This window comes from Callorhinchus milii, unplaced genomic scaffold, assembly GCF_018977255.1.
Source record: "Callorhinchus milii isolate IMCB2004 unplaced genomic scaffold, IMCB_Cmil_1.0 Scaffold6, whole genome shotgun sequence".
Classification (NCBI taxonomy): Eukaryota; Metazoa; Chordata; class Chondrichthyes; order Chimaeriformes; family Callorhinchidae; genus Callorhinchus; species Callorhinchus milii.
In genome coordinates this window covers 19,824,884-19,842,989 of record NW_024704747.1, presented here as the reverse complement: position 1 = coordinate 19,842,989, position 18,106 = coordinate 19,824,884, and the positions used below count along the sequence as shown (strand labels likewise).

The window sequence follows — 18,106 nt, the reverse complement described above, 5'->3', positions numbered from 1 at the left end:
AGTGCTCTATGCTACTGTGCTAACTTAGGATTCCAGCAAAAGATTTGAAGGAACAAAATCGTCCAATTTAATGAATCGTTGCACATTTAAATACCATTTGTAAATTGACATACTGGAATCGTGTTAATAGCATAAAAACACTGTAATTTTGTGCACTTTATGCTCTATGCTACTGTGCTAACATATGATTTGAATAATAAACCAGAAAACAAAAAATACCCCAATCATTAAAGTTTCACAATCTGCATTAAATAATCGTTTAAACTTTCCAATTTCCAATATGTAATGCTTTTTGAGAACTTGCCCAATTTCAATCACTTCTATTAACTGAACCCATTTATTATTTATCTTTCTGATCACGAATGCTTGTTTATTTATGGATTACATTCAGATCATTATGAGGCTTGGAACTCAGGGTCCTCAGATCGACAGGGAAATAGTATTTGGCAATTAACTATAGTCTGTAATATATTGCATTCAGTGCCAGACAAATTGCAAAGAAGCTGCAAGCAAGCTACTCATTAATGTGCACACTCTAGTAAAAAAAACACATTCACTATGCCATGTATGCTCTATACTAAAACAACAATGAACGAATACTTGAGAAAGTGCACACAGTTTACACCATGACATCTCCTGTATCAAGCAGTAACAAGCTTCGTAGAATCTGAGAACAGATTAAAAAAAGACTCTAAATAAAAGACCATTGTTTTTTTTCCTGCCTTGATCTCATAGACAATTACCATAGAAATTTACAGCACAAAAGAAGCCCAACTGTATTTCTGATTTATATTTGCAAAATTTCCCAGAGAGGTCAAGTTACTGGGCACAGCTAAGTGTTTTGAACCATTCCCTATAAATATTAACATGTGGAAATGTGTGTGAATAGTTGAGCAACAGCCCCTGGTTTTGGAAGATGTGCACCGTTGATTTCCTATTCCGGGGAGAACAATTAAAATACATCAGCAGCTGACATTTATCTGTACGAACAGAGTACTCGGGCTTGCTGCACATTCCCGGACCTCTCCATGCCACCATCTAGAGCAGATTATACGTCCCTAACCTTTGAAATTCTAACTATCTGTCTTGCCTCCACCCCAACCATCTCGCTTGCAAAACACACAGTCACCGTCCTACATTAAATAATATCAGATGTATTTCCTCACGACCAGGTTTAATCTATTTCACTCAAAAAGGGATACTTTTTTTTTAAAAACAGATATGGTAAGGGCTAGTGAAGCCACCAGGATACATAACCGGAAACTAAAACAAGCAACAACTTCCATTTATCTAGTGCCCTTTACGTAGGATAGCGCCTTCGAACTCTTCAACTAAAACTAGAAACTAAAATAGGGACAAAGTTAGATGTGACCACCAGCGAATCTCCCTGAAAAGAATTTGGTACCTTTATGGAGTATTGGAGAATGGACAATTGATCTCATGCTGTGTTTGAACTCATATGCAGAACCAATGCAAATTGTGAAATCAGTTTAAAATGTTTGAAAATGCATCGAAAATAAAAAACATTATTTCGCCTTGAAGATTGAATGCCCCTGTGAATGAGGTCCCGAAGGAGTAATAGATTTTGAGCAGCTTGTTCATTAGATTGAATAAATTGAGCAGATTGGAGCTATAGAGATTGTGAGGTGGGAGGCAAGGGACCTGCTGCATTAATCATGGTTTCGGAGATTCCTGGATACCCTTGGGACACTTGCACACAAAAATAATTCAAAAGCTATCAAACTGCATCCTTTACAATCCTTACAATTTAATTAAATAACAAATTTCTTATACTATCCATACAAAAAATATTTGGGTTTGCTGGGATCAGAAATGGATTATTGTTTAAAACAAAATGCAAAATACTGCAGATGCTGGAAATCTGAAACAAAAACAGAAGTCGCTGGGAACACTCAGCAGGCCAGGCAGCATCTATGGAGAGAGGAAAGTGAGTCAAAGATTTGGGTCCACAACCCTTCGTCAGAATTGTTCTGCAAGACACCAGCAAGAGTTTCAATGCCTCTAGTATCAGCATTCCCGAAACATGAGAAACAAGAAAGCAAGATAAGTGTGCCTACTGTCTGCAAACTTTGATATTGTCATCACAGTGACATGTTATATGTGAGCATAGCAGGACAATATTGTCTATCGTAACCCTGCTTGCTGTAACCCTGCTTATTGAATCAATGCAAAATTTAACATTTCAACCAAGGAATTAGGTGAGGATGGAGTACCTCTTTCAAACCACTCTCACAGTTAGCGTAAATGTTACAAGCCTTTCATCAGCTGGGAAACTCTTAACATTACAACAACAACTTGGATTTATATAGGCCCTACACGCCAGACGGCGTCTATGAGCGCTTCACAATAACGGATCCCGGGGCCGAGCCAGGGGGAGGGGGAGGAAGGTGACCAAAGGCGCGGTCGAAAAGAAAGGTCTTCGGCTGAGACCTGAAAATAGGAAGAGAGGGGACGAGGTTAAGGGAGTGAGGAAGGGAGTTCCAGAGCCTCGGGGCGTAGTGGCTGAAGGCACGACCATCGATGGTGGAGCGGAGGATTCGGGGAACAAGTAGGAGGCCAGACCTGGTGGAATGAGGGCAACGGGCACTGTTGTGAGGGGAGAGGAGGTCAGAGAAGTTGAGGGGTCAGAGGAGTGACTTAACATTATTAAATCAATGGATAGTATTAAGCATGCAATTTCTTGCTGGCAACCCACCCTCAAACTGGTAGCTTTAGTGTTTCGTTACGCTTTACTCTGCAAACACCTACAGGAGCTCAGAATAACTTCAGTGTGATATCTGCTCCCCTGGTTCAGTGTTGAAATGCCATCTGTCGACTGACTGAATAATGCCAATCAGTGGACTAATTCTTTGAACCTTTAAACAGAATTAAATCAGATGCTCTTCCTTCAATAGGCTCTCCCACAGAATCGCCATTCATCTGTTACATGTCACTTAATGTTACGCTAACTTCTAAAGGGAGGAGAAGGATCAGAGACAAATCAGGGGTTCCTTATTTTAGATTCTGAAGATACACTAATAAAAGTGCCTAAAAAACAACAATTACATTTTGTATCGCCCCTTTCACGTCAGGAGGTCGGCCCAAAGCATGTTTGCACCTCTGATGGTTTCAAATTTACCGAAGCGTATTTATGCAATTTTGATTGTTATTATCTGTGGGAAGAGTAGTTCTCAGAAAAATAATGTTAATGTAAGAACATAACATTTTATGAGAGAAGCGACTAATACCTCCAAGGCGACTGACACTTTTTGGCACTCAATGTCTCCATATTTTTGAACCAGGGTATATTAAATTTTGTGTCCTGGCCAACAACTGCCCTGATTAATTGATTATTCACCTCACATTGGTTGGGTGTGAGACCTTTTTGTTGGCGAATGGCTGTCAACATTCCTTCTTCTGATTGATATTCTGAGACCCCTGCTGAGAAGTATGGATTTTGGACGAGGACAGCATGAGATTTAGCTGCAAATGCCTCCCCAACCGCACACCCCACCCCTCCAGTTGAATAGCCAACATTCACTGTCAAGGCTCACACCTTCATAATAGTCGCTTGCGTCAGGTTCTGAAGAGGATCGATTCAGCCTTAAACCCCCGGAGAAGAGGCCAGGGAGGAGGGGGTAAAACGTTTACAGAAGAGGAGAGGAGACAATTGGAGGAAAGAAACGAGAACAAGCTTGAAGATAACCAAATTCCGAACCCTTCTGAAATGAAATAAGGTATTAAAGGACCCATCTCGTGGGAGCCATTTGTTGCTGAGAATATGTTTGTAGCAATTTAATTAGCCAGTTGTGCTGACATTCGTTTTCTGAAATAACAGTGCTAAATTTCTGTGTCTCAGAAATTACACAGAAAGGCAGCCTTTATTTACACTGCAGTAAATTCAAACATAGAACTGTAATATACGTTAACAGGAAGAGGTTACCATCATCCAATTACATGTTTATATTGTATTTTTTTTTAAATTAACATTTCAAAGCAACCAATTTCCTTTGCTCTGAAATGAAGTTAAATGAAAAATTATATTAATCCATTATATTATATTTTCAGTTTGCTTTCTTTCTATTATAGGTGGCAGAGATGCAGATTTGACTAGCATAAAAATAGAGGATGCAGGTTAACAGCCTTGAAATAAGACTTGAAAATTAGCTACAACCTCTTTTTCTCATGAACCAGATACCCAACAGAAGTAGCTGAGTTGAGTCTCTTAACTGATTCAAGAGGGGAGCTGTGTAATATTGAATTGTGAACTAAAATTATATAAAACCTCCCAATGGGACATGATGATTGTTCTTGTACTAGATTCTGGCAAATATTGTCTGTCAATGACTACTTATCAGGATAGAGAAGTGAAGATATGAGAATAGATAAATATGTTGGGATCTTTGCTCAATTATCTTAAGTACGTTTATCTCACAAAATTGAATGGGTGGAGTAAAGTACATGATAATTGGGAGTTTGCATTCAATGTGGCAAGGAATGAATTTGATAGACTAAATGATCTTTTCATCGAATGTGCTTTTATTTTCCTATGTAGTAGGCAAAGCTGAGGCAATCATGTGAAAGGAATAGTTGACTACAACTCTGAATTGACAGGTGCATGCCATCACAAAAAAAGCACTGCCATACTAGCTTGGTATCACCCGCACTATTTGCCAATAAACCGTTCACTTCAGAGGAAATATTGGTTACTGTGATCCAACCAAACACATACCTACATCTGCAACTAATCCTTTTCATTGTGAATGAGGCTGGAGTTGAAGAACCTGCATGAGCAAAGTAGTGTGGAGTCAATAAACTGACTTGCTTTTTTCTTAAAGCAAATCTTGGTCAACCCAACAGAGCGTGTTATTTATGTGACTTGGTTTCAAACTCAATTGCAGATTGAAATACATGCACAATCAGGAATCTTGTACATAAAGTTCTCCTCTGAGAGAAGTCCATAAAATATTCAGGTGCTTCTGTATTCGTCGCCAATAATGAAACACCTACCAAGGGACCCATTTACATCAAGATTGCATAAAGGAATCACAGTAAGTACATCACCTTCCTTAAGTGAGTCTTACTGTATTTAACTTAATTTTCAAATTGCAATATTGCTTCAGATTGGTTTGATCCTCCTGAGATGTGCAGCATTCCTCAGGTGGGAGAGTGAGGAGCTATTCGCTGAAAAAAACCTCTGCAATGTTTGTTATGTAAATGGCCCAGAAAGACAAAGGTTTGTCTAAGTCTACAACTGAATAGCGCAGGAAAGTAAATGGGAGATGGTATCACAGCTTGAGCTTTAATTTTTTTTTATGGTTCACGAAACTTTGAGAGCCAATGTAAACATAATAATAGTAATAATAATAATAGTAATAATACTTGCATTCGATATAGGGCTTTATCACATTGTTGAGACGCTTCAAGTGCTTCACAAAACATATTGTAAAGTACTTTGATGTTGTAGGCAAAACGTAGCAGTCAATTGCGCACAGCAGTGTCCCACAAACAGTCGTGGGTTGAGTGAATGAAGAAAAAATTCTGACTTCATAACTAGTGACTTGATATCTAGTTTTTCTACGTGTATAAAACCTTTCGGTGACAATTTTACATGTTCAAATGGCCCATTCAAAAGAAAAGTCCATCCTGAAATCAGACAGATGAAACAACTAACAAAACTAATGGAGAGCCGTCAAATGAGATGTCCTCTCGCCTTCTCCCACTACCCCAATCAAGCCGAGGAATGTAACTGTGTGAGGAGCCAAAGGCACAAATTGAGCCTGACATTTCATTCTAGCAGCCTACCACCCCACCATTCTGCGATGTTTCCATTTTCAAGTGCAAACTCCCCAGCATTTAGGCAAATGTTTTTGCAGATGCGCTCAGATGGTGTTCTGCTTATAGTAAGCGTTTGTACCTGCAGAGACAATATTCACTTGTTAATTGCATCCTGGACATTCAATAAGTTTCAGGAACATTAGAGAAACTGACGCATAAAAGAACACAAGATGATGATTAATGCCAAATAAATTGCAGTTGCACAAAAGGTACGATAACTACATGGTGCACTTTCTGGAGGCTTGGTTCATTCAGTTGTTTGTGATGATTGCTGCATTAAATGTCAAGGGATTCAAAAAAACAATGAAAAAAAACCCTCATACATTACAACTAGCAATACAAATTAATCCTTTCCATAAGATTAATACTACTTTTTTGCAACTATAGAGAGGAAAACATTATCACATTTTTTTTGTGCAAGTCTTTCAAAATGTGACACCGTTTCAACCAGAATTTAATGAGTACTGTAATTATATATTTATTGAGAATTAATGTAAAAATAGAACATTTAAATGTAATTCTCCATCATGTATCTAAACAGTTAATTGTCTGAAGAGTGCTTGGGACAATTGCTGCAAATACTTATAGTCTTCCAAGGCATTTAACAAAACAACCATATGATTAATGCTTCAGAATCCTTCATGTCAACTTCTAGCCACAAAATAAAACCATGGGCAATTTTTACAGATCTATTGATGTTCAAAAGAAGAGAGGAAAATTAGGGGGGGAAAGTCTGAACACAAAATCTCCATGGGAATTTGGTGAAGATCAGGATTAATTTTGTAACATCCAGAAAATTCAAGAAAACAAGCCAGATACTATACTAATAAAACAGCTGCTTTATTGATGAATACAATTGCTGATGTAGTAGAGCCGACAATCCACAGTAATTGTAATTCTAATAAGCCTTACATTTGGCATAGTACATTTCACATTAGTAGGACATCACAAAGCACTTCACAGAATATATTGTAACAAACAACATCAAAATTACATTTGTGTAGCACCTTTTAGGTTGGGAGGACGTCCCAAGGCCCTGGACAATCAGTGTTTCGGACCCGAGCTGGAGGTCGGGATCGGGGAGGGTGGAGGTTAAGGGGGGGATGGAGTGTGACCGAAGGAATGCGTGTATGAGGGTTTCGGTGGCCTGCGGTGTGAGACAGTAGTGGCGCCGGGTGATGTTGCGTAGGTGGGGGAAGGCAGAGTGGGTCATGGCATGGATGTGGGGTAGAAAGGATAGTTGAGGATCAAACAAGACACCAAGGTGGGAAACCTGAAGCAGTTCGGAGCCCGCTGAGCGGAGGGAGTGGGCAGGTTGGTAGGGAGTTAGAAGGTTGCAGAGGTAGTGGGGAACAAGGCCATGGAGAGCTTTGAAGGTGAGGACCAGGAACTAGAGTGTAATGATTGTGTTTGTGGGTGACAAACCTTGCCAAGCCCTCATCTTTTTCTATTAATGTTTGTATTGTTTCCCCAGTAATTGTTTGCACACATTTGAATTCACAAATCAGAATACCTACAGTCCTGGAAACTAAAGCATGTGCACTATATGGAGCACCAAAAATAAATCAATTCATTTTTTTTATATAAACCAAATTAGGGAGAAATGCAGGGTTTCTTTGGTAAAAAAATCAGTAGAACCTGATCTAAACGATCTGTATTGACACCAAAACTAATGTATTTCAGTACCAGTGGTTTATATCATAATGCTTGCACTCAATGCTCTTTATGGCTGGTTTGCTCATGAATAACACCAAAACAACAACAACACATTGCATTTCTCTGAATTGCTTCAAGATTCAGAGCATCCAAACAGGATGATCTCACAGTGATTCAGACACACTGAAGCTAAAGGCACTTGAGCTCAGGAAATCAGTATCCAAAACATGCAGTTGAGATATCCTTTAGGATTTTTTACAGCATCAATTCAAGTCTTTTGGCAACTCTTCCTTGCGCTTTTCTGAAAACGCTTACTCTTTCTGTAACGTCTCCAATGCCATCAGAGACTTAACTCACCAATTAAAATTTGACATTTGACTCACTGTCCGAGGTAAACCTACCAAACTGCTTCACAGAGGAGATTTACTCTCAAATTGTTTTAACTGTATCCAGTTAAAAAAGCTAGGAGGTACAGTATTAGCAGTCATTGCCATCGACTTCAAGATTGTCACTCTTGTGTTCAAATCCATTCAATCTCTGACATGTCCCTACCTCTCTGACCTTCTCACTCCCCAATCCACAACCGGGCGCATACGCTCGATTGGCAATGGCCTCCCGCTCGTCCCTCGCATCCTCCTCCCCACCATCGGAGGTCTTGCTTTCAGCCACTACCCCCCAAAACTCTGGAACACTCTCCCTCAGTCCCTCCGTCTTGCCCCCTCTCTCCCCTCTTTTTAGTCCCGCCTGAAAACTTTCCTCTTCGACCATGCTTATGGCCACCTCCCCACCCGGCACGGAGTCAGGCTCTGCCACTGTTAAAGCGCTCTGGAACACTACCCTGCGTGGAGGGCGCTATATAAGTGCCAATTGTTGTTGCCTGGATGTTGTTTTGGTCAAACTGTATTCTACATTGTCTGGAACTACTGTATATCATTTATTACCCACCTGATGATACAGGGCAGTAGAGGGAAATACATGCATCTGAACCAAATATTAAACTTATGCAAGTCAACAGTTCATTCGAAGACTCTAATTAGCACTGTTGATGTTTACTGCTCTTACTGACCAGCTCTGTTCTGTCATAACTCTGATAAGTATTGCTTTAAATAGTCACAAAGCTGCAGTTTCATCTCAATGTGATGACCTGTTCACCTCAAAAGTAACACAATCCTGTAATTGAATAAGGATTTGTACTGTAAAATACAGCTACATATTTGTGGTAATTAATTAATCAACGGTAATTAAACTCGTATAAAAGGCGCCTGCATTATGTTAACAGTAGGATTCAGTAAAAGTGCACACTTTACCTCTATGAATTAAATATTAAAGTAACTTATTTTATCCAATTACTATATAATGGAAACACATGCTCTTGCATTTCACTTATTATGCTCATTATGCTAAAACAGAAACATACTGTCTTTCAAAACAATGCTTATATAATACTGTTGCTGCAGTCAATAATTTCCTTCTTTGCAATGTGGTCACACCGTTTCACTTCACTGGCTTCCTTATAAACTGATGTCTTATCTACTCATACCACTATGTTCTCACCTGCAACAGGTTTGCCACTCTCTGTGCCCCATTCCATCATTCATTTGTTCACGATTAAGAGCCAGGCTGTTGTTACTCTCTCAATCTCCTTATCAAATTCTTTACGATGATTTGAATTTCATTAGCAAACAAATTTGCAGGAGGTTCACAGGCCCCAAGTGAATGTGATCTCTAACCTTGGAGACACCGAGCTATTAAGATAAAGTGGACAGGACACGCTCCTTAACTTTTCCCGTTCCTGTCTCTGTAGTGTGTCCACCAACCACATTAAATAATCCCTTAAAAAAAAAACTGATAATAATAATAATTTGGTCACTCAATCCATGACTGTTTGTGGCACACTGCTGTGCACAATTGGATACCGCGTTTTACCCACAAAATATACAGTCAATTCACTTTATAGTATATTCCGTGAAACAGTTTGAGATGTCTCGAAGATGTGTTAAGAAGCTATGTCAAATGCAAGGATTATTATTATGATCTGTGTGTGTTGAGAAAGATCAGTTATTGTTGGTGCTTACAGCCTTGCACAGATGCTCCCCATGGATGCATTGAGTACCTGTAGCAATTGCTGTGCTGGAAAAAGTTGTTTGCAGAGTTTGGGTCCTTGATGATATTTTTCTCTTCTGTGGCAGCATTGTGTTTGACAATGTGCCACTTCACAGACAGTGCAAATTGTTTCTTTCAGCCTTTAATCAACTTGGAGCTGAAATGGCACTAAAGTCAAGCATTTTCAATGGGTGCTGTCAGGATGAGGGTACCACTAAAAAAAAATTGCTTATGGCCTTGAATGCTGAACTCAACTACATTTCAAAAAACTATTCCAAACTGCACATATTCAGTTTAAGTGCCTCTCGCAAAGTCTTTAGAAGCCAGTTTTTCTCAGATTGACAATACTGTCCTCTCCTGCACCAAACTCCGTGACCCCATCTCCCCCATTCTCACCCGACTCCACTGGCTCTCTATCATTCAGTGATCCAGTTAAAAATCCTGGTTCTCACCTACAAAGCCCTCAATGAACTCGCCCCACCCTATCTCTGTGACCTCCTACCCCCCTACCAAACCGCCCGCTCTCTCTGCTCAGCCGGCTCTGGCCTGCTCCACATCCCCGCCCCACCCACCCACCATTGGCGGGAGAGCCTTCAGCCACTCTGCCCCCACCCTCTGGAACTCCATCCCCCAATCACTCCACCTCACCCCCTCCTTAGCCTCCTTCAAGTCCTGCCTCAAAACCCTCCTCTTCGACCATGCCATCGGTCACCCCCCCCTTTCCCTCCCCTCTCTTCTCCCCTCTGACCCCAGCTCAGGTCTGAAATGCTGTACACTGTCTAGCGCCTTGGGATGTCCTCTCGACGTGAAAAGCGCTATACAAATGTAATCTTGTTGTTCTAAACTTTACAAAAGTATTTCTTCTGGCTTACCTTACAATGGCCATATAACTAAAGCGATCACTTTTATTTTGTTGGGTGAACATCCAAAACACTGCACTGCTGCTGTGGGTTCATGATTGGAAACTGGTTGCCTCTTGAGAACTCGTTAAGAATGATCCACAAATTTCCTGTCCATTAAAAATGCTGGTGCACTTATAGCAATAATTAGCAACATTTATGGCACAGCATAAATGATTCTGCTATGTTGATTCGCTACCAACAACAACAAATTACATTTATATAGCACCTTTCACGTTGGGAGGACATCCCAAGGTGCTGAACTACCAACTCCCCTTAATGATTTGTCCTTTTCCTGAATTTTCCTTTCAAATTATTGGATCTTAGGGAATCCCTTTCTTGGTTAATTGTCTTTCCCTCCCTTGGTTTAATGTCCAGTCCTTTTCCAGTCATTCCATCAGAATTGAACAGGGAGGTGCGCATTGATGTCTTGGTATCTCGTCAACTACTATTTCTACTAACCGTTTGAAGGTTACTTCAACCTTACACGATTAGTTCGTACTCCAGCAGACAATGAGTTTTGTTTCGCCCACAAAATATACAGTCAATTCACTTTACAGTATATTCTGTGAAGCGCTTTGAGACGTCTAGAATTCGTGATAATGGACTCCATCAAATGTAAGGATTATTATTGTTATATCCCTCATCTGTGTTTTATTTGGAAGCTGCTAAATATCAGGAACAGAAAGTCAGCACACAACAAATGATTCTAGTCACAAGGTTAGGACCTCAGAAACTTTATGCTGGGCTGCTTACTGAAATGTAACACACTTATTTTACACGATTAATTCTGCTCCGTACATTGTATTTACATGACTTCTGTCTATGATTTCCTTCTGAGCAATTCCCTGCTTTACGCAGGAGATGGCACTGTAGTTAATCCAGTGTGTTTGCCATTTATTATTCAGAGCAGACACTCAACCAGCAATCTCTGAACACTTTCCATTTCACCCTGAGTAGGACATAGTGGGCTATACTGAACAGTGGAACAGACATAACAAACCCTTACACACACATTCGGTCTGGATGGCAATAGCCACCTAATCTACCTGACTTGCAATTGCTTTCTTTGTGTGTGTGTGTGTGGGGGGGAGCAGGGGGTTAGGAAGCAGAATTCCTCTGACATTGTCTGGTAAGATTTAAACAGAAGGCATTTGAAAACTTTGCTGGGAAGGAAGGCTGTGCTTGCCATTTGTGATGAGCAACTTTTGTTGGAGCAACTGGCCTCTGAGATGCTCAGGATTTCAGGGACACTGTGAACAAGAAGAGATGCTGTCCTGCCCACCCCTCTCAGTTCAGGCTAATAATAACCAGGAGGAGGAATAACAGTAAAGACTTAAACGTTCACAAAAAAAAGACACTGAGATCACGTGGTGAGCGTTTAAGGCTCAAAAACACTCAAGTCTTGGTCCATCGCACAAACGGATCTCCAACCTGGCCAACATGTCCCTGAGGTAGGATCCCAAATTATCCCAGGGAGAAGGTGGCAAACCGAGAAGAAATCTGCACGGGTTATATGGTGGGCAAGTAAGTGACTGGGCATTTGAAAGGGGAACTTTCCTGCCTGGACTTTGAAGTGCCTGCCCTGACCCGAGGATGAGCCGAACCCCCCTCCTGAGAGCTCTGGCTGTGATGTGCTGCTGCTCGGTGGGGAAACCACAGGTAAAGTAAAGACTCGCTTAAAGTTGCTCTAAACTATTCGGGGACAAAACTGGGAGGTGGGGGTTGGGGATGGGGGGCATCAGATCGAATACCAGCCGAGCAGAGCAGCCACTTACGCTGAGATTTATTTGAGACATAACTGTTGCATGATTCAAGTAAAACCAAAGAGCCATTGGATTGCTGGCTTTAAATTCCTGTGTTTTTTTTTAATGTAACGTTGTCAAAGATCTCAGTGTTTAGCCCCGACAATTAGACGTTGTGAACGCCTTTTTTTGGATGTTAATCTTTAATTCTAGTCATGAAAGAGGATTGATCCTAAGTTTTCACAGTCTGTTCGTTACTTGATAGAAACATACACTGAAAAAAAAGAATTAGGGGTCGTCGATGGGATGGATATTGCCATCCTTTAATTAATTGATCCTTTAATTAATTAATGTGCAAACGCATGGAGAGATGGAAGCCTAATTAATTAATGGTGGGTGCGGATTTTCAAACACTCTTAAATTGTAGTTTGCAATTGTACCTTTCAAACTTTCCCCTTAAAATCATCGGTCTTATCACTTAAGATATTGTGTATAATTATCTATAGTACATATCAGTATATATATTATATATGTTATTAAACCAGTGTGGTTATGCAAAGTAAAAAAAAAATCAAATGTTTGTAAATGTAAATGTAAGCAGCATGAACAAAAATCTGAACTGAATGAAAGTTTTTTTTTCAGGGAAACAGAAAAATATTCCTCCAGTTGTTAATCTCAGCAAGACATTCTTAACCTCTGAAACCTCACAAACAAAATCATTTCATTATGGTTTTGTCCCATGAAAGGGTGGGGGGAGGAAAGAGAATCACTGTACAATACATAGTTGTACTGGGAGAACAAGTCAGTTACCTATTAATTCAAGGTCAGAGATGATGTTGACTTGATTAAGTTGAACATATTCACAGGAATGCTGGATTCATTGTACATCGGGGGATCTTGTAAAATAGTGACATTCTCGCAGGTTTTATCATTGTAATTCACGAACAATCAAGTATCCATGATTTTAAATTCCCACATGAAAATGTCCACATACTTGAGCACACACACAAAAGTATATGTTTGATGCGGTGCTTTGTTTTCAGATTTAAGACTGTTTTATATATAACGAATCAATGACGTGGTTTGATCACAGCTTTACTATACCTTAATCACTTGAGCAAAATTAATGTTTCATATTTTCTCCCTGGGTCTCTGCTAACACAACCTTCGCAAATACATTTGGCTTCTATTTTGTAGAAATGTTTTGTAAAATATGCAAACACATGCTTAGAGAGGAAAACCTTTAACTCTAGTTAAAAGTTTCCATCTGAAACAAATGCACAGATGCACAGTTACTCTCTGTACAGCGTGCTTGAAAATGCAAGGATTATTATTATTATTATAATCTCCAAAGCTACCCTCACCAGGGATTTCTATAGTTGTTAATAATAATTAGTCTTGCATTTGATTTAGCGTTTTACAACAACAACAACTTGCATTTATATAGCGCCCTTCATACGGGGCAGCGTCTCAGAGAAATTTATCACATCAACGAGACATTTCAAAATGTTTCGCGGGATATTCTGTAATGTGATGTGACTGTATTTCTAGGAAACACTACCCAGCATGAAGGGCGCTGTGCAAATGTAAGTATTTTGTGACGGTTCCCCAAAAATGCTGAATGCCTGAGTCTCACCTGGGTATCAACCCCTATTAGAATCACCATTGGGTTATACTAGTCATTAATGCACTATTTTTTTCTTCCAGTTTTAAGTTGACATTTTTCTCTCCATTTTTTCCCATCTTAAACAATAATAATGAATAAATATATTAATAAGAAATATAAATGTATACATGAGTGAGGTACCAGGGGAGGTGAAGGAGAGGGGATAGAACGAGGAGAGGTGGAGGCTCATGTGGAGAATAAACACCGGCATGGCCAAGTTGGGCTGAATCGCTTGTTTGGATCCCCAGATTCTATGTAATTCCATGATGGCACAGAGCAGCTCATCGCACTCCATCTGTATCTCCCACTCATGTGGACAGATTGCCATAAGCAGGCAGCAAACACAGGGCACACATTTCAGAACCCCCTTCTGTTCCTGGGGGAGGATTTGTGGGAACTTAGAGAAAAAACAAGGTGGTGAAGAGGATGTAAGCAGAAAGCAGTAGGAAAGGTGCCCCGTTATCGTCATCAGATGTAAGTCTGAGTCTAAAAGTGAATCCTGAACAAAGTTAATATCACAGTAAGCAAGATAAATGCAGATCATTTTAGAATGTGTTGGTTTCCGAATTATCACTCAGTTGGCAATAGCAGTTTCACACAAAGCTTTGTGCCCTGTTTATTTATGAATATAGCAGACTTGTGCAAATTAATATTTTCAAATTGCTTGTTGGCAAACAGCGTGCCATAAAATAGAGGGCATATCATCAGAAACATATGCTGTTCCCTGATACCTTCTATTAATAGAGAAAATTAGATTTTGTGAAAAATTACTGGTAGCATTATGACAAAAACATCTTTGCGCTAAAATGTTTCCATTTACAGTATGTTACTGTGATACTTAGGGAATTCATTTGAGCGTATTGCACTGTGCGCAGAGTGTACAGAAACATATCATTCATGGTTGGGCCGTTAGCTCAGTCAGTTTGATACTTTCAATCGGAGTCCTGTAGCTTAGTGGTTAGAGTACTCGGCTCGCAAGAGAGAGGACCTGGGTTTGATTCCCGGGCAGGGCAACATATTGGGCAAGTTTCCTTACTCCACACGCCTTTGTTCACCTGGCAGTAGATAGGAACCTGGTTATTAGTCGATTGGTGGATTGCTTTTCTGAAGGTAATCCTTCAAAAAAAATACAAAAATAATTATTTGGTCACTCAATTCACGACTGTTTGTGGGACACTGCTGTGCGCAATTGGTTGCCACGTTTCTTGCACAAAATATACAGTCAATTCACTTTACAGTATAATCTGTGAAGCGCTTTGAGACGCCTTGAGGCATGATAAGGTGCTATATCAAATGCAAGGATTATTATCTGAGCTTTAAATGAATTAAACTGCGGGGGCTTTAATACTCTGGGTTCATCCATTGCTGCTCAGAACAGAGCTGAATGTTACTTTGGAGAGTTTTATAATTGTAGTTTAAGAATGGGATGTTCTTGGTTATTAATTTAACAGCAATCAGGGAGGTATTGTGAATGACATTAAGAGACTATGGCTATGGCAGCACGTTATATAAATAAAAATGGGAGGTTCTGACCCTCTCTGAGCTTGAGCTGCTCATTACAGTGTGTTAAGATTAACATACTGTAATGAGCAATAATGATTTTTTTTATCATTACTGCCTCCACAAACACATCCAATGCCTCTGCTGAAATCCAGCTTTGGAACATCTTTAACCTCCCTGAAAGCTTTGGTTACCAATAATTCCACATCACAGCTAGATTCACAGATGTGTTACTTTTCTATTAAATGCATTAAGAGTGAGAGAGAGAAAAAAAATTGACCGAGTAAAAATCCCCATTATTCCAAGTTCCTTCATGATTGGGTGCAATGGTTTTATGAACACTAACAAAATCCCATTTCTCATCGAGGGTGTGCAGGAATGCTGGGTGTTGGTATAATCTATGTTTTTTTTATTCCATTTGGAATGATTGTTAAATGGACTTTATGTACTTCGCCCAGTTAAAGCTATTCTTGCAATTCTTCATTCATAGAAATACATTAGTTCTCAAGGGTTTTTGCTGATTTTTCTGCCAAATTCTACAAACAGCCAATTTGCAAACCACATGCTTCAATGGTTTGCAAATGATGAGTGGCCAGGGATGGGTGGAGGTGAACAGCTTGTTTCCTCCAATAACAGGTATCATCATCCATGAGAAACAGCTTGGTGCCGTGATGGGAGGACGGTTGTGTGAATGTTGCAGAATGATAAGATCAAGTGAGATCTCCATCCAAACATCTCTGGAGATCACTCCCCATAAAACCTTTTTTAAAAAAAAGTTTCAACATCCCGATCCCCCAAAACTACACTCAATAGAAAACACTTCTAACTTCGACTTTTGTTTTCCCTTTAAGATAATGCTCTGCTGCATTGCATCTGTGAACTGTTTCCTCGCTGGGCACACTGGCCACACATCCGGACAGTACACCACAGCTTTGTAACATTGACAAGTCTTGCTGACCTCGTGAAAAGATCTTCTTTCTGCATGCCAAAAAGAACAGTTCTGTATAGGATCCAAATCATTACTTCTGATGCATTCCTTATTTGGATTTTGACACCTGTGATGTAGAGTAACTAGGGGTCTGTAACCTCCCCTTCCCCCACTCCAACAGTAGAATATTGTATATTCTACTTTAGATGAGAAGGCACAGGGAAAGGATGGTGGAAATGATCTCCTCAGGGAGTCTGGTGCTGTTTCAGGGTGATATACACCTGACAGGTAGTGGCTATGAATTGGTCTCTGTAATAAAAAGACATCTGACTGCACTTGAGATGAACAGTGATGCTAACAGAGACCAGGAATCAAGTTTAACGCTGTAATCTCTGATTCAGATTCAGATCATATTCACAAACTACTCTTGCAATTTACAAAACCAATTCAATCACCTCAGTCAGATTACAGCCTTGTAATTCACACCTATTTTTTGTTCCTCATTTATGTAATGCAAGTTATCTAAATTGTTTGTAGTTCAAATAATAATAATTCAAAAAATAAATGAAGTAGTTCAAATTCAAGTTTCCTTACTCCACAATCCTATTAATAATCCCTCCAAAACGAAACAATAATAAATTGGTCATTTTCAATCCACGACTGTTTGTGGGACTCTGCTGTGTGCAATTGGCTGCTGCATTTCGCCCACAAATATATGGTCAATTCACTTTACAGTCTATTCTGTGAAGCACTTTGAAATGTCGAGAAGACGTGAAAAGCGCTATATCAAATGCAAAGATTATTCATTATTATATTATTGCTATTCAAGTGTTGTGTCAAGAACCTGTCTCAAGACCCTCTTCTTCGACCGTGCCTTCGGTCACCCTCTTACCCCTCCCCTTCCCACCTTCCACCTCTCCTGACCCCAACCACCAGCTCGGGTGCGCATCCCCGACTGTCCAGTGCCTTAGGACATCCTTCTGAAGTGAGAGGCGCTACACAAAAGTAATTTGTTGTTGTTGATGTGTTTTTTTCCCAGGTTGACTCTGATGATGTTGTCACCAAAGAAGAGCAGATATACCTTCTTGTTGGGGCAAAAACAGATTGTGACCTAAACATATCTACCCAGCCTGAGGAAGGTACAGCTTCTTACGCCTTTGTTTCTTTACGTGATTCGCTTGACACTCCGCGGTTATACAGATGGTAATTGACTGAAGAAGCCTTTGGTAGTGCTACAGGGCCCCTTTCACATCTGAAGTAGTGTGTTGACAGAATGAGGATATGTTTCTCCTAAACTAAGAATTCATCCTTAGCAACGTTTGGCAGCCCCACTGGAACATGTCTTTGGTCGTCACATTGTTTTGTGTCAGATCTGTGCACTGACATCTCTTTCCTCTGCTTGCAATTGACACCCACTGCATTGTTTTGTTTGCCATATTTTACTTCTGCTTCAGTTCTGCAAGAGTTCTAACTGACATTGGTCGAACATTGTTTGAAATCCAATCATTGCCACTGAACTATTCGGTTCTTATTTTGCGGACCGGAATGAACTTAACTTACTCTAACAATAATATTGCAACAACTACACAATGCAACAGTCTATTTATGCTCATCACAATTCTGTGAGGTTTTCTCAAAACAGACGGATATTGACATCAAGAGCTGCTAAGGAATCTACGCTTGTAGCTTCCATCATTACAGCAATGACTGAAACTGCTCACCAGCTACACTGAAGATCACCAGTTATGGGCGATCACACACTACTACGTGG

General features: G+C 40.0%; 1 protein-coding gene across 1 annotated transcript in view; it reads left to right on the top strand.

The window, feature by feature from the left end:
• Positions 1–18,106, top strand: part of LOC103182962 (parathyroid hormone 2 receptor) — a 50,066-nt gene that overhangs the window by 19,700 nt on the left and 12,260 nt on the right. Inside the window, exons 2-3 of the mRNA XM_042336236.1 lie at positions 9,544–9,575; positions 17,375–17,474. Coding sequence (XP_042192170.1) covers positions 9,544–9,575; positions 17,375–17,474 — 132 coding nt within the window. The remainder of the gene's footprint in view (positions 1–9,543; positions 9,576–17,374; positions 17,475–18,106) is intronic.